This window comes from Ovis aries, chromosome 3 (genome assembly GCF_016772045.2).
Source record: "Ovis aries strain OAR_USU_Benz2616 breed Rambouillet chromosome 3, ARS-UI_Ramb_v3.0, whole genome shotgun sequence".
Classification (NCBI taxonomy): domain Eukaryota; kingdom Metazoa; phylum Chordata; class Mammalia; order Artiodactyla; family Bovidae; genus Ovis; species Ovis aries.
In genome coordinates, this window is record NC_056056.1 from 214,512,894 (window position 1) to 214,534,609 (window position 21,716).

Below are 21,716 nucleotides of genomic sequence, written 5' to 3' on the forward strand. Positions count from 1 at the left end.
TCAGAAATGTCACTTCTCAAGTGCCAACCAATCAGCAGTAAATCTCCGTTTACCTTAAAGATGCCCTTTTATCAGCCAGCAGCCAACACGACTTTGCCAGCGTCCGAGCTGTCGAGGAGCAGGTTTTCATGCACCCTGCCCCACAGGCAAACACACCACATTTGACCTGTCTTCATTCTGGCAGTCAAGTCCATTATTTGTAAAAACTCCAGAAAATGTCATTCTTTGTAGGATCTCTTACTTCCACGTGAGAACTGACTTGCCAGAGCCTAGCGCTGCACTCCAGCGTTTGGGCGGAAAATGCTTGTTGTCGGGCTTGAGAATACCATTGCGCCCAGTTTTCCAAATAATCAAGTGGATTTGGCTGCCCAGAAAACAGTCTAAGAGGCTGTTCAGGGAGGGAGGGATGCCAGGCTGGGAAGGACCAGAGCCAGGAGAGGTGTCCACTCCCGCCCCCGACCAGGAGGAGGAGTTCTGGAACCTCTCAGAGATGCTCTGCACCTTGTGGGCATTGTGACTGCTAAACTGTTTTCAACAATTCAGAAGCCCTTTTCTCCCAGTTTCTGGGGGCAGGCTGAGACCCTGCACTGCCGTGAAATGTGAGCCTCTTCATAGAACCAGTTTAAACTTGCCCGTGTGCCTTGAACCCCACCAATGATATTCAGTGTTCCCTGCTTGATAGGGGGTGCCTGGAGTCCTCAGGATTCAGACACAATTACATCCAACTCAGGGCAGGGAAACCAGCTAGACTTCATTGAACACCGGTGGTGCTGTGGGAGCCCGGTAGAGCAGTCATGCAGCTTCACTCTCAGAAAAGACTCAGGTCTAATCACCTCTCCCTCCAACTGAGATGAACATTGGCACACATCTCCCAGGCTCATACTCAGTAAGAACTTGGCTTTGAATAATTTGTGAGACAAAGGGAGATGAGCTTACTCTATCTGGGCAAGTTTAATTTCTTTTAGCAAAGCAGATAGAATTCAGAAGTGGCCCTAAGGGGTCCTTCTACCTTGGGCGGGTCCCTCTGGCCAGCCAAAGACAGAGACGTCCTCTGCCAACGGGCATCACAGGACACTTGGTCTTGTGGGACTGGGCTCGGGGGCCTCACCATGCGAGCTCCAAACCCAGGCCCTATGTTGCCATGGAAACACCTCCCATGGCATCAAATTGAGGGCAGGACGGCAGTGGGTGGGTGGGTGGGGGTGGGGGAATAGGTATAATTTCCTTTGCTGATGGCCTGATGTATTTTTGTGATCCTCCTTCATCCCTCCCTCCCGCTTCCCACCCCCCCAGCCAGATGTGGTCCAAGGAGGTGCTGTCACAGTGACAGCCAGGGTGGGGGTTGAGAGGAGCTCGCCCGGCAACCAGCAATTTTCAACAGCTGTGTTGTGCCTTCCCCCTCTCCCCGCTCCAGTGGGGGCAGGTGGTGATGCGCTTGGGCAGGGCATGGCAGTGTCAGAGGTGGGGACCGTCCCCAGCCCCTGGGACAGCCTTCCCCTGACCTTCCCAGCACCTTCCTAAGTGACTGAGCTATGTGTGCATGTGTGTGTGTGTGTGTGTGTGGGCACACGTGTGCATGTGCGCACGCGCGCGCACACACACACACACACCCCTGAAGGCGAAAGGGAACCTCCTGGTGGGTATTTTGAGGGAGGCCCCTCCTAGCCCAGAGCGCCTGCCTGCTCACTCTCTGCTTCTGTACCCTCTCTGGTGGCTCCTCCTTCCTCTCCTCAGGCTCCTTCTCCAAAACCCCAGACTCTCACACCCCTCTGCTTTCCTATAAAATATGGAGCCCTCTAAGCAGGGAGGGGCCCGCTCCCCCCCACAGTGCAGCCTGGGGACAGACGCCGAGGGTCAGCCAGGGGACAGACGCTGAGGGTCCAGCCAGGTGACAGACTCCAAGGGTCCAGCTGGGGGACCGACGCCGAGGACCAGCTAGGGGACAGACACTGAGGGCCCAGCCCCAGCCCCTGCAGGAGGTCCCAGAGGTCCCCATGCCCTGTGTCTGTGGAGGGCAGGGCACAGGGCATCTGCGTGGAGGCATGAGTGTCCCCTGATCCCCAAGCAGGGCTCCGAGCAGTATTTCGGGCACCTTGCACTTGAGGACTCTCAGTGCCTCAGCAACTATCCATGAAGGGGACTCTGTTGACCTCTGCCCATGAGGCCCTCTGCCCGGGCCCCCAGACTCTGCTTTCCGTGTGACACAGGAGAGCCATCTGGCCTGTGTCCTGGCCTCACCTCCTCCACCAGCACTCATTCCCCCCTCACTTCCTGACACCTCCTGTTTTCCCTAGTTGGTTTCTCCCTGACCAATTCTTCTGCTGATTTTTAAGAATTAGAGATTCAGCTTAAAACTAAAATTAAAAGGACTCCCTCATGAGAAATCACAAAAAGGAAAGATGTGTCTTTGGGAGCTTCTGCCTCAGTTTGGCTCCAGCAGGAATGAAAGCGTAAGGTTTTAACTTGTCACAAGTCAGTTGTCAGCTCCACACTCACACGTGTGGACATGCTGGGAGGGCATTCCTCATACACATGCACGCACACACATTCATGCACACACATACACACATGTGCGTGCATACACACGCACACTTATATGCACACCCATGCACACACACATACCCATAGATATGCACTCACGCATGCATACACATACGCACACGCATATATATACATACACACGCGGCGCACATGCACACACATACATGTACACACCATGGCCTCTGATCTCTGGCCTCGGCGCTGCTGAAATACCCCTGGTTTATGAGGAAGGTCTTTTCCCTCCAAGCAGGTGGAATTGAATGTTTGACCCTATTCTCTCCTGTTCCATCTCCACCTCTTCTCACTGCCTTAAAGGTGTCCAGCGAGCAGAGCTGGGGTGCTGAGCTCTAGAAATGACCAGAGAGCTGCTCAGGGTGAAAAGTGGAGAAGAATCTTCATCACCCAGAGACAGCACCTGGCTCTAACGGGGATCAGGTAGAGAAGGTGTCAGGGTCCCGGGTACCCCCAGCCCTGAACCCTGAGTCTGCCCTAGGTAGGGCATTACTGCTCAGCACCCACGCAGCTTTAAACAGAGAATCTGTTACCTAAACAATAAACTCCTGGTTTATAAACATATTAACAAGGGGAATTCTCATCTCTCAAAGCTATAATTTGTTTACTTATTAGGTTTTGTTTTATTCATTTCACTGGCCTTAGGCAAGTTCTTATTACTCAGTAATTCAATTGAACACACATTTAGTGAGCATTTACAGGGCCCCCAGGCCTGCGCTCGAGGAGTTTGGGTCTAATCGGAGAGACGTGGACACAGAGAAACGTGGCTCCCACGCAGGACCCAGCGAGAGCAGGGAGGGCTTCCTGGAGGAGGCGGGGTTTCGCTGGTCCGTCAGTTTCACTGAGTGGGGAGCAAGAGAGAAGGAAAAGCCAGCTTTTTGCCAGTTTAGAGACTGGACAGAACTGTGCTCTGGGCTCCTTACACATCCAAGAACCAGCCCAGCCCCCTGTGGTCTCAGCAAGTACCAGAGGCCCACCTGGGACAGCAAGGTCCGCAGGCCTCCACTCCACGCCCCACTCAGTGTGGGGCTCCGGCCGAGTCCCGGAGAAGCTGGTTTTGTCGGTCTCTGGGAGAGGTGGGCCTGCGGCGGATCCCACCCCATCTGGGCCTTCCTGGTGCCTGAGCAGGCATAGAGGGGCAGGAGGGGTCAGGTGAGATGGTCCTTCGACTTGCTGCTCCCCCAGTGCCCTGTGGGTGGGCCCCATGTCCCACAGACGAGGTGGCACAGGCCAGGGCTTCATCTAGCCGCCACCCTGGCACTGGCTTTCAGGCAGAGCCGCCCGCCCTCTGATAACACCCCTGCAATGCACTGTGATTTTAAAGGCTGCACCTCCTGCCTGTGACGGCAGGTGACAGCCTCCCATGCCCCCCAAACTGCCCAGCCCTTGGGGACCACAGGGCCTTGGATAGGGTACCAGACCTGAAAGGTACCCTGGAGTCAGCTGGGGTGGAGAGAGGCCCCCAGAAGTCGGGGCTGGAGTCAACAGTCCTCCTGTTTTCTTCCTGAGGAAACATGATGCTGGATTTGAAGGTTCGAGGTGTGGTTCCCTCCAGAAATTAGATGTGGGAGGAGAGGAGGCGTGTGTTTCAGCAAAGCCTGGTTACTGGTGAGGTCCCGGCTGAGGGGCTGCAGGTGTTGGACCCAGGGGGGCCTCTCTGCACGCCCGCCCGACAGGGGCTCAGGGAACGGCTGGCTTCAGTGTCTGAGCAGACCTGTCCTTTTTCACCTCTAAGTAAGGGTGTCAGCAATCTGGGTCATTCTTTAAAATACGACTTTATTTATTCTTCTCTCCTGAATAGCTCCACACGGGCTGACTGAAGCCATCCGCCTCCTGCTCCCGCACTGCCCTACTTCAGGGCTGCCCGCACGTGCGTTGGCACCCAGGCCGCCCCAGAGCAGGGAGCCCAGAGCTAAGGTGGGGGTGCGAGAGGGTACGGAGAGTCACAGCCTCTGTCCTGTCATTGCCTTGAAGGCTGGGCTGTGGGCCAGCGGGTCTCAAGCCTAAGACACATCAGATGCACTCGGGGCTCACGAGAACCTGGGACATCAGGCGCCCCCAGTGTGGGTGTAGGGCCAAGGGGTGAGGTTCCAAACTAGTCCCCAGGTCCCCAGGGAGGGTGACACTGCTGGCCCTGGGGCCTCACCTGGAAAACCACAGATGCAGGTCATACAGGAAGCCTGTGCCCTGAGGGATTTTGGAAAGCCAGGGGTGTGGACCTCCCATGGGGTCTCCGTTGGCCCATGTTTGCCAGAGCTATTCCCTGAGCACCAACCCTGAACCACCGTCCTCCCGGCCCGTGGCCTCTGAAGTCAATGACACAGCCTGGTCATCAGCACTCATCCATCCAGGCCCCTGGGTCACTCCCTGAGGAAGGCGTCTCCCCGTGTGACCCCAAAGCCTCCACCCCTGCTTGTCTGCGAGAGCTGAGGCCAGGGTGCCGGCCACAGTGACCACATAAACCCAAGTGAGCAGAAACCATCTCTTAGGGAAGAAAGCACTTTGGAGGTGACCCAGCTTCTTAGACGAGTGAACAGAAAATATTGGCGGGAAATTCTGTTCCCCCAAAAATAAAAGGGCAGAGACAGCCGGGCAAGATCCCCACCCACCCCGAGGCAGAGCCGCCAAGGTCCTTCCCGCTCAGGTCAAGGTCACAGGGTGTTAGAATCAAGGTGGCGCTGGGCGACAGTGGTTTCCCCCAATCTCTGCTCCTCCCTCCCAGCCTCTGCTTCTCCCTCCTGGCCTCCCTGCCTCCTCGCTGTGAACTCACTCCTGCTTCTCTCTCTCCTCACTATCCTTGGTCTTTCCAGATGCAGGATGCTATGGGCTACGAGTTACCCTGGGTGTATTTTGTCAGTCTGGTCATCTTCGGATCCTTCTTCGTTCTAAATCTGGTTCTTGGTGTGTTGAGCGGGTAAGCTGAGTGTTTCTGTGTCCACGTCACGACGCAGCTGAGCAAGGCCCCAGGCCCCGTGTGCCCGTCACCAGGCCCAGGAGAACAGAAACTGTCTCGCTTCAGCTGCACATGCGGACTGCTGGCTGGGCAGGCCGCTTGGCCTCTGGTGACCTGGAAGCCCCGGTCCCGGTGCCACCCATGGCGCCAGGCCTGGGGCAGTGGGCCGTGCTCGGCTGCTCCCGGAGCTACACTAACTCTGACCCCGTTCTTCCAGGTCAATGATGCCGTGGGAAGGGACTGGCCCTGGATCTATTTTGTCACATTAATCATCATAGGTTCATTCTTTGTTCTTAACTTGGTTCTCGGTGTCCTTAGCGGGTAAGCAGGACCAAGCAAGAAGGTCTCGACTTCTCCATTTACCTCGTTTTACTCTTTCTGCTCTTCCTGCCTCTATTCTTCTGGCTCTGATGAATCTGGGATGTGGGCCAGCCCGGGAGCCTTAAAGTGAATGTCCTTGGCCTGGCTGGACAGAGGTCAGAGGCGCAGGGAGGACCCCCACCCCTGGTTTGGGCTGCAGTGAGAGGTACCCGGGCCCGCTTATCTGCTGCCAGCCTTGCCCACGTCAGGCTGGACTGTCCAGGTGGGCAGGATGCTTCTCCGGGGACCTCGGGGGCATCTGGGCCCCTTGGTTTGGCAGAGGAATTGAAGGAAGATTAATGGGCCATCTACTCTGGCCCTCATAGCAGCCTAGCAGACGGGCACCTGGGCCATCTGTCCAGCCTCCATCCAGGATCACTGGCAATGAGGACTCAGGCCCTCTTTACCCATGCTGATTGGGCCAGGAGTTTGAGCTAACATGCAAATAAACCAAACAGACTGAGATTCCCTTCTCCTTGGCTCTGATCGCAGCCTGGGCTGCCCCGTCTGTGTCCCCCTCGGAAAGGAAGAGCACTCAGCTGTTTGAAGCTCCCGATTACAGAAGGGAAGAGGAGACTGGGCACGCCTTCCTTCTACTTCTCCTGCCCAGCGCCAAGTAGGAGGCCCTCCTGGTTTCGGCCTTGGCGCAGATGAAGTTAAAAAGCAGTCGAGGCAGCAGGTGGCAGGGCCCAAGGAGCCCTGGGCGGCCACCCTGCCCCACAGCCCCACTGGACATCTCCTCGGCTCCCTTTCTTCTTTCCAAGCCCAAGCCAGCCACGCCAAGGCCACCCCTGAAGGCTCCCGTGACTCTCTGCTCCTGCACCACGTGGGGGAGGGGCCGCTGCTTCACAGCCTTTCCTCCGTCTCTGGGGATGTGTGTATGGGGGAAAGTCAGCCAAGGAGGAGGACGTCCCCCCTCTCCTGCCACAGTCCAAGGCCGCACAGTAGTGTCAGGGTCGGCCCTGGAAGTGGGGAAGGGACAGGGTTCCACCCTGACCTCACCCCTCCCCAGCAGGAGGGCCATCAGAGGCCCCATCACACTGGCCACACAGTGGGGGGACCAGCACCCTCCGTCAGTCTGACAGCGATCCACAGGACAGTGGGTGCCCCCGTCAGCTGCCTGGAGGGTGGAAGGGCTTCCATTTTGTGTCCAACACAAGAAAATGGCCTGTTTATGGGGGTTCTCAGGGAGAGGGTTGGAAAAGTCATACTCGTCACCTCTCAGGGCAGAAATGTGGCTGCTTCAGCTCTGGCCTTCCTGGAGGCAGGAGGTTCTTAATGTTGCTCACCCAGCTGACAAAACAGGGATCGTGACCCCAGCCCCTCGGTCACCGTGACAGCGGCACATGGCGGTTTACGTCAGCGCCTCAGCGGGCAGCAGGCGCTCAGCAGCAGCGCCATCCCTACGGCAGTGCTGTCCCCATGGGGCTCGCTATTTGCTCAGTGCTGTTGGGGCTGGACAACTGAGCGGGGTCATCCCAGGTTAGACATGCTGCCTTCTGCTTCCAGGGACAAGGGAAGGCCCCCTGAGGAGCCATGTGGCTTGTAGGGGTCCCCTCACTGGTTGGTGTTTGCACAAGGCCCTGTCCCATCTCCCCATCACTGCCCGCAGACAAACATTGAGTGAGCTGGGCCTGTGATGTGCCAGCTTCTCAACCTGGGTAAAGGTGGCTCCACCTCCTCCCCCCAGAGATTAGGAGCAGGTCTGAGCAGTGAAGTCCCCCCAGAAATCTGCAGTGGAGGCTGAGGCATCGACCTCATAGCCCCCTAGAGCAGGGGTCTGCCAAGTCATGCTCGGCCCCCCGAGGGGCACTCCTCCCCAGAGGTCAAAGAGGAGTCAGATGGTGGCAGTGCTAGGGGCAGCAGACTGGCCTTAAAGGATGGGTCTCAGCCCAGCTGAGTCTGAGCGAGTGAGTGAGTGGGTGGGCAGGCCCATGGGATTCTAGAACCCAGACCCACTCCCCTCCTGGGAGCTCAGCCCTCGATCGGTCTCCCTGGACCCCTCGCCACCCCAGCCCCCCAACTCTGCTGCACCTCCCAACCTTCCTGGGCCCCAGACACCCACTTTGCCTGGACGCAGAGTGTCTGCAGGTGAGCAGCTCCCCTTCCTGGCCCATCCAGAGGGCTGGCTGCCCAAGGAGAAGCCCAGAACCCGGCTGCTATTGACTGGGGATGTGTGGCATTGACCCCGTCTTGACCAGCCAGGACAGCAGTGTGGTAGTTCCCCCACCACCACCACCCCCCCTGGATCACAACCATATGCCCACTCGTCCTGTGGCCAACCTCCCGGAATGCTTGGAAATGTCCAGGAGCTCACCGCGAGGCCCCTTCTTGGGTCGGTGTCCACTGTGAGGAGTTTGTCGGCAGGCTTCGGGCTTGGCGTCCTTGGTGGATCCGCTCACGTGCTGCCCACGCTGCCCGAGAGCTGATGCAGAGCACATGTCCACTCCACAGGGAAGAAAAGTGAGGTTTATATGTGAAAACCTCCCCAGTTCTCACAGGTGGGGCCTGGAGGATCAGGATTTAACCCCCACATGTGGCCCCAAGACCTTTGCTCCCATCCCCCACCCTCCACCATCTCCAAGCCCATCAGTCTGGTTAATCCCATGACTCCAAATTATGGCCAAGATGCAAGGGGGAGAGGCCACCTGTGGGCAGATGGGGGGCCCAGACCGAGGACCAGGGATCCTGGAGGAAGCTGGAGAACCCCTGCCCTGAGGGCCTCAGGCGGTCCTGAGCTGGAGGCCAGCAGCTGGTACATGTGACAACCCTTGAGGGAGAGCAGAGCCCCCACCCCCAGGCAGCACTGCCATCTCGAAGTGTTTGGAGCTGGTGGCTGGGACCCTGAGTCCATCAGTTAAGGGTATTGTCCTTTCAGAGCTCAGCAGGGTGACTCATCCTGGTATATTCCTCCCTGCAGTCATGAAGGAAGGGCTCAGGACGCTTGGGGTCTCCTGCTCAGGAAGGCAGGAGAGCAACTCTGGAAAGGCTCCATTTTAAACGTGGAAGTCAGAGATTTTGGTCACTGGAGGGATGGGCATCCTTTGTCTGGAAACCTATTCCTGCTGAGGCCAGATGGATCCATGTTGCTATCCGTCTTGTGGATCTTCTCAAAATGCTTCCACGTTCATTACCTGTTGATCCTCATAAGTCTCAGAACCTCCAGAAATCCCGCCTCCCACCCATTAGAACAGTGATGGCAACCACAAGATTCCAGAAACTGCACTAGAAGTTGCAATCGAGTGAAAGTCACTGGACCCTGGATTCTGGTCACTTTGTGGTTTTAAGTTGTTGCAAACAGAGAAGACGTATGTCTTCAGGTGACAAGGGGCCTGGGGTCTCTTAGAGGGTGGGCGCCCAGCTCTCCTTCCCCCGAGAGATAAGGCAGAGGGCCTGAGGGTGCAATGGGCACGTTGTGACATGGAAACAGCCCTGACCACCAGCCACAGTTAAGACCCACGGCAAGAAGCAGAAGCGCCAGACAAGCTGCCTCGCAGCTGGACAGAGGTGATGCTCACGACTCCCAGCAGGGTTGGTCCAACACTGAATTCGTGAACACCGACCTCTGTTCTTCTGGGGAAATACTGGGTTAGGTTCCTGTGAGCCTCTGGGCACAGCCTTGTCATCAGGACACAAGTTGTTGTTATGTGCGTCTATGTGAAGGCACCTTGTTTAAGGCATAGTGTTGGCTCATTCACACCACACTCTCAGCCCACAGCTTATAACTCAGGCCTGGATGGAGCTTGTCAGACACTTGAACATTCCCCAGAGGCACCTCCCAGCCCTCGAGCACATAGGGTCATAGACCGCATAGCAGCTTTGTGCTTAGAGGCCATTTAATCAGAAAAATCACAACAAAAATCACAAAATACGGGAGACATGGCATCAGATGAGCTGTAAAAAGGCCGTCATTTGCAGTATGAGCTGCACCCAGGAGGTGGCAGCCCCTTGTCTGACCTCAGCCAGGACCATGACCCCAGATCCTGCCTTACCACATGTCTGCAGTGACCACAAAGTCTCACCATGGATGGCATGACTAACAAGGCTTAGAGAGGAGACAGGTCTGCAGATGCAGAGTCCATGGGTGATGAGGACCGGCTACACCGGTCATCATGGGGCCTCGAGCCCGAGCCATGGCACCAACAGACCTTCCACATGTACCAGTGGGAGATGTACAAACCGCACACCCAGAGTGGGCTCTCCACCACATCTGTGCCATCAGCCACTACAGGCACAGGATGTGCCCCTGCCTTCAGGCAGACACCCCATGACTGACCCAGCAGTGTGAGACATCAGGACATCAGAAAGGAGATGAAGAGAGCCAGGTGCTTCCATCCTGCAGGTCCCTTATGGCGTGGGGCCTACAGGGAGAACCCCCTCCCCTCCATGCGCCCTAAACCCCATGAGGACCTGGCCATGCTGCTTCTCCTCGCTCCCCTCACCCCCAGGAAAACTTATTTCCTCATCTCCTGGGGATGTCTGTGTGGTTCCCAGAGGTCTCGGGTATGGATGGCAAACTTCCACTCTGCAGAGCAGATGTCACCATGCATGACTGGGTCAGCTCCTGGCTCCAGAAGGAGGAAGACCTTAGCTACTCAGTCCCCTACACACCCCAAGCCCGCTGCACAAGGGACAGAGCTCCCAAGGGTAGGGAGTGGGGTGGAAGGATGGTCAAGGGGGCCTGGAGCTGCCATCTTGGGAAGGGGCGCTCTGTGCAGTGACTCCAGGCAGCAAGCCCACAAGCCCGAGAGGAGTGGTGGGTGGGAGGGCTGGGGCCTCTCTCCAGGCCCCTCCCCAACAGCGGGAGCTGAGGCCTCCCTCCACGTGGTCAGTGGGCAGCCGGGCCCCTTTTCCCCAGAGAAGATAGGGGAGGTGCTGGCAGCTGGCAGGAAGCCCAGGAAGAGCAAGTTCAATCAGGCTGGAATTGGATTCAATCAGAGTGAAGGAGAACATCCCGTCTCAATCAGAGCATCATCAAAGCAGCAGTTGGCAAGAACTTGGAGCCCACGTCTCCCAACGGAAGTGTCCCCAGACCGTCCCGGCCCTGCCCCTCATGGTAAAGAGTGAAAACTGAGCTCCAGCTGCGAATGCAGACCCTGGCTGGTGGGTATGGGGGCTCCGGAGCTGAGTTGTCCTGCCCCTGGCTCACCTGTGTGCCCTGCCTTCCACGATGCCCGCCTGTGGAGTGTCTGCTGCTGCAGAATCCCTTCAGGTGGACTCTGCAGCCTCCCACCGTGAACTGCGCCTCCACCGCTAAGAGAAGGAGTCGTGTCTCTAGAGGAAGCTGAAATGCCCAGGGCATCCGCACATACCCCCAGGGTCCCAAGTACCACACACTGAGGCATGCACTGCTATTTATTTAGAAAAGGCACAGACTTGCCTCGAGAGTGAGACCCAGCCTCCTTGACCCCCTTCTTGGCCACCAGCCCCTCCTGGCTCAGAACGTGAATTCAAAGTCAGAGAGAAAATAAGGACAGAATCACAGGAAACAGGAAAGAAGTAGACACTCTCCAAAATTCTTTAATAGGCCCTTCTTCCAGCAAATCCCAACCCGGTTTTAGCTTCTACTCTTTATTGCTTGAGACTGAATGCCCCATTTAGCTTTTATATTGTCTTGACTTTATGCATTTTCCCATTCTGATTAGATTTCTTTTTTGACCCAAAGGGCAGCCACAGGACATTTTCTTGTGTTTGGAACCCTCTTTTGTCTCCCTCATGTGGGAAAGAACTTTCTCTAGATTAGAAACCCTCCAGGCTTGCTGAACCGGCAGAACATGCCCTAGAAATGAGAAGGGGTGGAGAGGTGAGCTCTCCTGGGCCTGACCTCAGTGACTATACCAGCCCACATATAACGTGGGCTCTTTGAGAGGCAGAGCCCTGATATGTAACATCTGACGATTTCTGCAGTGTAAATACCCAACCAGGGCCAACCTCAAGCCCCTGAGGAAGCACCTGGGTTGGCAGAGCCAGTGGAGGCGGGGACAGGAGGGGCTTCAGCTAGACCCCAGCTCCTTGTCTTCCGGGGCTGTAATGGGGGTCCCTGATGGCTGTTGTTCAGAAGGCCTTTCAGGTCACTGTGGGACATCTGTCGTGAGAGGCAGCTTGCAATCATGGCCCAAAAAGAGGGGACATGAGTTTGGTCCACCCGCTGCTCACGTCCCAAGTAAGGATGCCCCCCCTCAGCCATTTTATGAGAGCAGATCAGACCTGGGATGGGGGTCCATGCAAGTGGGGGCCGGCGGTGGGCTTCCCGTGCAATGCAGCTAACCCTTTGTTCCTCTTGCCCCATCTCTCCTGCCCTGCCCGCTTGGCGTCTCTCACCAGAGAGTTCTCCAAAGAGCGAGAGAAGGCCAAGGCCCGGGGCGACTTCCAGAAGCTGCGAGAGAAGCAGCAGCTGGAGGAGGACCTGAAGGGCTACCTGGACTGGATCACGCAGGCTGAGGACATCGACCCTGAGAATGAGGACGAGGGCCTGGACGAAGAGAAACCCCGAAACAGTGAGCGGCATCCTGCAAGGGGCTGGGGACTGGGCTTGGGAGGGGGCGCTCGGGGAGGAGAGGCTGCCCACCCCTGCCTCGCTGATGCATCCTTCTCGGCTCTCAGAAGTCAGTCCCACGTGTGCAGCAGAGCCTCCCAGTCCTGCTGGAGCCTCTGGTCCGGAGACACTTTGCTCGATGGGGTTCTTTGTTTTCAATCCAACGTCCTCCTCCCAGCCCGGCTCCCTGGGCGGAGGGGTGGGCACCCTGCTCTGGGCTTGTTCAAAAGGGACCATCTCCACCTCCACCACCTGGAAAGCGCGCCCCTGTCCCTTTCCAAACACCGCTGTGCTCTCTCAGGGAAAAGAGCCAAAGGTTTCTCTCGAGGAGGTTCAATTCAAAGCTCCAGGGAGGTGCTAAACAGGAAGGTTGAAGAAACCCTGAGGGCTTTGGCAGAGCAGCATCAGGTTTTAGAAATGGAGCCCAGTCCCTCTCTCTGGGGTTTCCCATGGTGGCTTACTGGCCAGGCTTTTGCTAGGATGGTAATGAGTGATGGATGGTATTGACTCGCAAGTGTTGAGGAGATAATGAATCGTGGAAATCCAGGTTCATGGGACACGCCCAGTGGTTCTGAAATGTGGGCCCTGGACTGGCAGCACCAGCATCACTGGGACACTTGCTGGAAATGCAGGCTCCTGACGCCTCCTCAGATCTGGTGGCTCCAGAGTGGGGCTCTGTGCTCTGTTCAGCCCCCAGTACCTGGGTTGTGGGGTGAACGTGGCCCTAACTGCCCTGTGTCTCCTCTGACCTCTGTCTCTCTGACCCCAACCATGCTTTCCTCCTGTGGGTATCCTTCCCTCATGTTTCACACATTTGAATAAGGTCATTTCTGGCCAAGGAATCCATAAGGTTAAACAGCTTGCTGCGTGGGTCAGGCAGGTAAGGGCGGGGAACCAAAGGGGCTTGGGGGCCAAGAGAGAGAAGGGAGACCCGCTGCACTCTGGGGACCAGTGGGGAGGCAGGGTGTCCGTCACTGTATCCTTACGGAGGCCAGGAAGGCACAGGACGCGTGTGTGCACGTGTGTTCTGACACGGCGTGTGGACACCCTGGCCGTGTGCATGGCATGCATTGTGCTGGTTGCGCTCATGCCTCCCGGCTGGTTTCCAGCTGTTCCTGCTCGTTGGTGCCTGAGCTCTCGGTGGCAATCCGGGAGGAGGCGTGGGTGGAGAGAGAGGGCAGAGGACATGGCTGTGAGCAGAGAGCGGCCCGCCTTCCCTCACCTCAGACGTAGGTGGAACACATCCTCCAATGATGCCCTTTCTGGTGACTCTGCTCAAGGGACACACACAGAATTAGAAAGTGCCCTGCCAGGGGCTGGTAACAATATGATTCAACAACCCAAGGAGGGCTTCACGCTCTGCTAGGAGTTCAGCAGGCTGGAAGACAAGGCCTGGGATGGATTAGAACAGGAAGCGGCGACGCGGCCAAGGGTCTTCCTGGGAAGATGCCCAGCAGAGTCTTGCTGACGGATCGTGGACAAGGGGGTGGTCCATGGTACCGAGTGATGTGTGAATGAGTGAGCTGGCCTGGGAGCTGAGGGCACCCCTGCCGCCAAGCACAGGAGTCGTCTCTGGACCCCAGTCTGCTCCCTGGTCAGGGCGGTGCTCAGTTCTCGACGGATGGTGGGAACGGGTTTCTTGCCTGTTCACAGGGACATGTGTGTCCACGGCCCACCCAGCACTGTGTGGCTATCCACAGAGATGCCGTGATCGCCTCTCCTCCAAGGACGGGGATGCTGCTCCCTGTCCTGCCCAGATGGGGGAGGCTCTGCTGCTGGAGCAGATCGAGTGCACAAGCCCCCCACCCCCATTTCTTACCGAGCTTTGGGGAGCACACGATGAACCGCCTACCCTTGTGGACAGAGTCTCTCTCAGGACCCTCTTGAGCCCAAATACAGATGAGCTCAGCCTGGAAGCTGCTGCCCTTCCCCAGGCTCTTTCCTCGGGGCCTGGGTCTGCTTCTGTCTTCAGCCTTGTCCCAGGAGGAAGACAGTACAGGGCCTGCCTGCTTCCATTGTGGAGATGGTTGTGGAGCAGTCCAGCGGTTGGGGCGCCAGGGAATGAGCGTCTTAAAAAGCAAGCCAAAGGGTGAAATAGAAACGCGTGAGGAACTGAACACGAGATGCTTGGGGGTGGAGCCAGAAGGTTCATCCAGAGGTGTGGGCTGCAGGAAAGTCCAATCAAGAGCAGAGTGGACGAGACTGAGGTGTTAAGGAGCTGGCCACCTAATGGATTTGAAGAAAAGGCAGGCCCCTGCCCAGAAACTGTATTCTGATCTTCAGAACTTCGTAGTTTGCCCTTTGAAGCAAATACAAGGGGAGAGACGCTGCTATATGTTTCCATCAAAGTAGCTGAAACTTGCCTTTGAAATTGCTAAAAGATTACAGTACAGCGTATCTGCCAGTTCTCTTCAGCTCAAAGACTAAGTAGTCTTTTCAGGAAAAGGGTGAAAGATATTGTCACTCTTGACCAATGGCTCTGGCCACTTCTGCCTCCGCCCCAGCCAGGAACCCCAGCGGCACTTAGGAGATGCCAGGTGTTCAGCTATGGTGATACAGCCATGACCCCAGGCAGGAAACTGCTCGTGATACGCCATTGCACAGTAGCTGAGCACACCCACAAGGAGCCCAGGTATACATTTGTGGAGGAAAAGCTGCAGACACCACCGAGGTCATAGAAAGAACAGGGTTAGGGAAGGGAACAGAGAGAAAGTGCATTGTTTGAGGTGTTTCTCTAAGCAATCAGAGTCGATAAGGTGGTCAGTAAATTATATAAAAAATATGTTACAATATTCTGAGTTCATTCATCCTCCCTCCCACCCATCCATCCATCTCCCGATTAAAGGTCCACTCTGCACCACACACTGGAGAAGGCAATGGCAACCCACTCCAGTACTCTTGCCTGGAAAATCCCATGGGCGGAGGAGCCTGGTAGGCTGCAGTCCATGGGGTCGCAAAGAGTCGGACATGACTGAGTGACTTCACTTTCACTTTTCAGTTTCATGCATTGGAGAAGGAAGTGGCAACCCACTCCAGTGTTCTTGCCTGGAGAATCCCAAGGATGGGGGAGCCTGGTGGGCTGCCGTCCATGGGGTTGCAAAGAGTTGGACATGACTGAAGTGACTTAGCAGCAGCAGCAGCAGCTGCGCCACATGCCGCTTCAGGCCCTGGGGACACAGCCCTCATGGAACAGGAATCCTTCTCTTCTTTCTTTCTCCTCCTCAAGATCAAAAATGCATGGATTAATTATTTGTGCATGTGGGAATCTCTCTTTCATGCTGTTCAGACCATTTAAATGCAGCCCCAGCCCTCGAAGACAGACATTTGTGCGATGAGTGTGGAAAAGACAGACAGACCGTGGAACCGAACGACTGAGTTTCCACACAGACAAGCAGATTAAATATGTATTCCGTGTATTCAGCTCTGCTCCCAGGAGCCCCTTTGCAGTCCCCATGCAGCAGCAGAGCCACATGGCTTCCACCCGCCCTGCCAAGTCTGGATCGTGTATTGTTGAAACACAGAGATTGGAGGGCTTCCAAGAGCAGAGGCTGCCCTCAGAAGGGCCCAGTGGGGCTCGAAAGCAGGGATCTGAACATCACTGGTCCACACTGTACACGTGTCCAAGGCACAGGCATCATTATTTGAGCTTTTTTTGACATTTCGATGAATGCAAATGGTGTATTCCTTGGACATACTCATCCTCACGGCTGCCACACACCTGAAATGCCGAGATAGAGTTCTGGTCAGACGGCCAGAGGGACACTAGCGAAAGTTTTTCTCCTCGGCTCCCTTCTTACTCTGGCCCCTAAGTGACCATCTTAGAAGCCATCCTAACCCTACACCCCGCAGGGAGAGCAGACGGACGCCTCTCCAGCCCGTCGCCTTTAGCTCGTTCTAGATGGTAATGGGCAGGGAGGCCTGGCGTGCTGCAATTCATGGGGTCGCAAGGAGTCGGACACGACTGAGCGAGTGAACTGAACTGAACACTGCCTTGGGGTTGTGAGGGAATGGCTCACCCGGCTGGTGAGACAAGGCGTCAGGCCCAAACTGAGCCCCACGGTGAGCACCAGCATCCGATCCCTGGGCCACGCGGTGAGGCTGTTTCATGGATCCTTCCAGGCCGCTGGGAATGATTCCCCTGGGTGGGTCCTGGGGGCCCATGTCATTCATGTGCAGAACCACACTCGGGAATCTGGTCAGAACAAGGACACGGGCAGGGGTTTCTCCAAGGGCAGTCCATGCGCCAGGGAGCAATCTGGCTGCTCTGCTGTCGGGCCCAGTCTGGGAACGGGGCCCCATCGAGTGTACGGCCCCAAGAGGACAGTGTTCCGTGAAGGTCATCAAGGGAGGCGAGGGACAGTAGACTGTCCTGTTTCCAGCGACATGCCAGGTGGTAGCAGGCCAAGGAAGAAAGCCGCTCACTGAGATTCATAAAAGTATACATCCTTTGTAATTTAGATGTGATTCATGTGAGTTCATCCAACTGACTGAACTCACTCCCAGCAAAGAGGTCTGCAGGGGACTTTCACTGGACAGAGCTTTGATGAAAGGTTTATCCTCTCAAAAGATATACATTTCAGTTTTCATAAGGTTCTTCAGTGTTAGGGGTTTTTAACAAAAAATAAAGATATTTTTAAATATCTAGTCACAGGAGCCATTGACGGTCACTAAATTCATATTCTAAAACTGACTTGCTAAGCATAATGTCGGTTTTGACACACAGACCCAAAGTCGTGCTCGGGGGGCTTCAGAATGTGCCTGGTGCAGGCACACAAACCCCCCAAGGTTAGAGGTCAAGAGAAAACAGAAACGCGGGCCAGAAGCTGGTAAGCACCGATTCCAGCTGCACCGAAACTTGTCTGTGCCTCTACTCGGGGATGAGATAATAGATCTGCTCTCAACAGCTGGCTGATGAGGTGAAAAGCCCTAATTATATGCTTGACAGGCCAGTTTTAAGGGGGAAAGCCTTTGTTTACCTTCTCAATTCCAAGCTTCAAATCAGCCGGTCAACTCTTACATCTCATGTCAGTGACTCATGAGATAGGATAACGATATCCAGCATCAGGTCAATCACTGTGTCAACAAAATTCTCTGAAAATAACAGCATGTACACACACACACACACACACACACCCCGGGGGTACACACACACACCAGGCACATGGATATGCACACCATATACACAGGCAAGAAGAACCTGAGAACCCTTTCTCAACAAGAACATTCAGAATTACAGTTTTATTGTATTTGCTGATATTCAATACTGGCTCCAGCTACAATGAGAAGCTTGGTGAGTCGCTTGCTGTGCCACAGCAGACACAGAAAGATCGGGCTTCCACCTGGGAGCAGGGGCACATCTCCTTGGTGTGGCCAGCAGCGAGGGTCCTGGCCCTCTTGCCCTCGGCTCCCTCCGCCATTCTGCAGAGATTGGGCAGCTGATCTGGTCAGTCACTGACCATCAGGCAGAGTATCCAAGGTTTTCGCCAAGAGGGCACCAGGCTTCAGTTAGACTTGTAGAGCTTCTTCTTGAGCCCCTTAGGTGGTCTAAAACCATTTCCATTCATTGCAGCTTCCACTAATCCCTTACTGGATTCTATCTGTTTATTATGTCGTCCCTTGATTAGATCAGAAATGTGCACACAGCCGGCCCTCACCCGACTGGAGGCTGGAGCTTACGGTCTGCACAGTGCAGCGGTGTGCTATGTTGTACACTGAACAGGAGCTGAGAACCACAGGTCTCCAGACTCCCAGGCCCTGCCCACCGGCTGATGGGCAGTTCTCCCCTCTCGGTTTCCTTGTCTGTAAAAGTGGGGAGTCAGATCAGACAGCTGCAAAGACCTGTTTCAGGATCGGGTGTGGTTTCTGTTGTTCGAAGCTGACACATGTCAGCTTTAGCCCTGGGAGTTTAGAGAAACCTCCAGTCCATCAGACCCCAGAGGACTTCAGTTGATTTCAGACTCCTGGAACTTGCTCTGGGTCTCCCGTAGGAGCCCCCTGAACCCTGGAAGCAAGCTGATTCTTCCAAAGACCTTCCTGGAGCCTGGTATCCTCTGTCCCCCCTCAGCTGCAGAGCCCAGCTCCACCATCTTCCTTAGGAACCACCCCGCTCTGAGACCTCCTCAGGCGCCCCTCCCTTTCCACCCTTCCCCCTCCTCTCCTTACCCTGCCTTTTTGACCCCAGATGCCTGCTCCATGCCTGCCTGGTGACACTGATGTACATGACCTGTTGTACCTGTTTATCCATCTTCCTCCTGCTGGGCTGTGCAACTGGAGTGAGAGGGGAGGTTCACATCCCCAGAATTGTCATACAGCCTGGCGGATCAACCAACAGTGAATATGGAAAAGGGGTGGGAGGCCTGGAAATCTGTGAAAGTCCACCATTGGGAACAGGTGACCCGGACCCGCCTTGTCACTGTGTCAGGCTAAAACCAGACAGGACCGGATATCTGGCCCGCAGAGGCCACAGAATGAAGCAGACACACCAATTAATTTGTCATCTTCCGTGTCTTGTCTTCAACACTTCTGTCTGACTTCTGCAAGAGAACAGACTACTCCTCAATGTTTTTCTTCATGTACCAACCGGTTCTTTCCTTTCTTCTTCAAATACATTCAGAGAAGTGCCAGAAATATCTTTATTTTATGTCTCTCTCAGTGAGGCCAGCTAGCTGTCTACACGGGCAGTTGAGAAAGGGTTAAGAGAGGACCCAGAGCAAGTTCCCAGCTGTTTCTTTAGGACTGGAAAGCTGAATACATTTAAGGCTTGAAAAGGTCAACTCCCTTCCAAGGGGCAGAGGTTTGATTTCATCCATCGTGTGGTCTTGGGCATAACGCTCATTTCATTCACTGGTAGAGATGGAGATTTATGGACTAAATGTTATCACAAGCAGAGACTTAATGAGATCTCAGCTGCGTCTCCTGGGCGGAGTGGAAAGCAGCCATTTTGGTAATAAATAGAGAACGGCTTCTAATTTGTAAATTTCTCTTTCCGTTGCTAAGTCTAATCAGATCAGTGAAACTGGAGGGAATTGTTGACGACCCAAGATGATTTTCCATGCCTTAATCTGTCCAGGAAGCATTACTTCTAATGGAAGCAGCTTGCTTCTCTGGCAGCGGTAGGGGATGACATTTCTCATTAGACTAACTCAATTGTTGCCTATTAAAAAATATGTTTAGCCCCAAATCTATTTAAAAGCAAACTGGAACCGAGGCCCCGTATCACTCTGCTACTAGTCTCCCTGCTTCATAGAAGCAGAAATTCTTTCCGAATGAGCTGCAGACCTCTCTCTATAGCAGGGCCATCCTGAAGGGTCCATGGCCTGTGTGATGTCATCCTGACCCAACAGAAGTGTCCAGAGTAGGGCTCGGTGGACCACTAGGCAGTCAGGTGTGCTCACAGCCTCTCTGGCACGGCAGAGAGTAGGTTGGGAGAATAGAACCCAGTCTCTGGCAGACCCTGCAGTTGAAGGTTAAAAAGGAGAATTAAGGGGGCTCCAAAGGAGAAGAGCAAAGCTCTTTTCTTGAGTCCTGCTTGAACCTTTTTTTTTTTCATGCGTGTAATAACAGTTCAAGGATTTTACAAAGTGTCTTCTCACAAGCTGTTAAGCATTTCCAGGGCAGAGACCCTGTCAGAGTAGGTGACTGTTCTTGCACAGTAGGGATATCATGAATATTCATGAAAGTCTGACCACCTTGACAACCAGGGCCCCAAAGGGAACGTGATGTCTGCAGCCCTCCTAGGGGAGCGGCTGAGAACACGTCCACCATCACCAACCAGTCCTCAGACTCCAGGTGACCGTTCAGATCACAGCAGCTGGTCCTGAGGTCCTTCTCTTGGGCCTGCATTTTTGCTTTTTCATCCCCAATAAGTCCATCTGGTGTCTGGGCAATATGCGCACACAGAGAAGTATTCCTCTAACCCGTGTTACCTTGAATCCTCACTTAACCCTCCAAGATCCGTATTATGGTCTCTCTTTTCTTTTTTTCAAATTGGTTGATTTTTGGCCGTGCTGGGTCTTCGTTGCTCTGCAGACTTTCTCTTGTTGCAGCAAGTAAGGGCTGCTCCTCATTGCAGGGCACCAGCTTCTCACTGCGGAGGCTTCCCTTGTTGCAAAGCATGGGCTCTGGGGCACGTGGGCTTCAGCAGTTGTGGCACACGGGCTCAATAGTTGTGCTGCACGGGCTTAGTTGCTCCTTGGTGTGTGGGGTCTTCCCAAACCGGGGCTCAAACCCTTGTCTCCTGCACTGGCAGGCAGATTCTTTACCACTGAGCCACCAGGAAAGCCCCATATTGTCTCAGTTTTGTTTTTTTTTTAGATAAAAAAACTGAGGTTCAGATCATTTTCCCAAGAGGATCATTTCGGGCAGCCCCAGAAATAGATGTCGCAAGTCTGGAGACAGAGACTATGTCCCCTAACCACCTTATCTGCACTAAACCATCCCAGGGTCTGCACAGAATGTGGGCTCAGCCCTTCCCTGTCCCTGAACTCGACCTCTGGCAGCCCCCGTGGATGTGGTCCTGACAGGGTCTGACCAATGCAAGAGGGGAGCAAGGCCTCCGGTCTAGAACGCGTTCTAGAGCAGGTTCTGGAGCAGCCTTGCTGAGAAAGATGTGCATGATTAAAGCATCGAGAGAACCAGGATGCAGAAGAACCTGACAAGCACCCGCAGGGAGAGCCGCATGATCAATTAAAGTGGAGGACGTGGAGGAGGCGGGGGGTGGGGGGTGGCTGATGGATGTGCTGACCGCTGCCCGCAGATTCATACAGGGAGTTATGGGGCTTGAGGCACCACGGGTTTGGGAGCTAAAATGACTCACTTCCCATAAACGCCTGCAGTTTAAGGCTGAAATCTGCTCTCCTGCTGAGGGGGAGGCGAGGCTGAAGCCTCATGAAGAAGCCCTGCTCTTGTCAGGACAGCCCCATCGTGGGTGCCCGTGACCTTCAGGATTTTGCTGGACCCCCATAGGGCCGCCCTGGGGAATCTGACTCAGGCCAAAGTTATCACGAGCAGCAGAAAATAGGGAAGCAGATGGAGACCAAGAAGAAAGAGAGAGAGAAAGCACACCCTGAGCTCTGCAGGCCCCCGTGGACAGCACACGCAGGGCACAAGTGTGAGGCCTGGACCTTCAGGACGGAACCAGGGCAAGCCTGGGCTTGGTCAGGATGACTGAGGTGGGCTTTTGGCCCCTCTGTGATGTGAGTAAAGGGCATGCAAGAAAAGGTGGCAGTGCTGGCTGGTAGAAAAGGGGCCAGACCTCCAGCTCTAATTAGCTGTGTGACCTTGGGCGAGTCACTGGCCCACTCTGTACCTCACTGG

At 55.1% G+C, this 21,716-nt stretch overlaps 1 protein-coding gene across 7 annotated transcripts in view; it reads left to right on the forward strand.

Moving 5' to 3' along the window:
* CACNA1C (calcium voltage-gated channel subunit alpha1 C) overlaps window positions 1-21,716 on the forward strand; it is a 462,078-nt gene that overhangs the window by 341,536 nt on the left and 98,826 nt on the right. For 5 of the 7 annotated variants that reach the window (XM_042248242.1, XM_042248240.1, XM_042248245.1 and 2 more), the window contains exons 8-9: window positions 5,364-5,467; window positions 12,191-12,363. In XM_042248242.1, coding sequence (XP_042104176.1) covers window positions 5,364-5,467; window positions 12,191-12,363 — 277 coding nt within the window. Of the gene's footprint in view, window positions 1-5,363; window positions 5,468-5,723; window positions 5,828-12,190; window positions 12,364-21,716 lie in introns of all 7 variants that reach the window. The other 2 variants (XM_042248246.1, XM_027968047.2) reach the window with 1 other exon arrangement.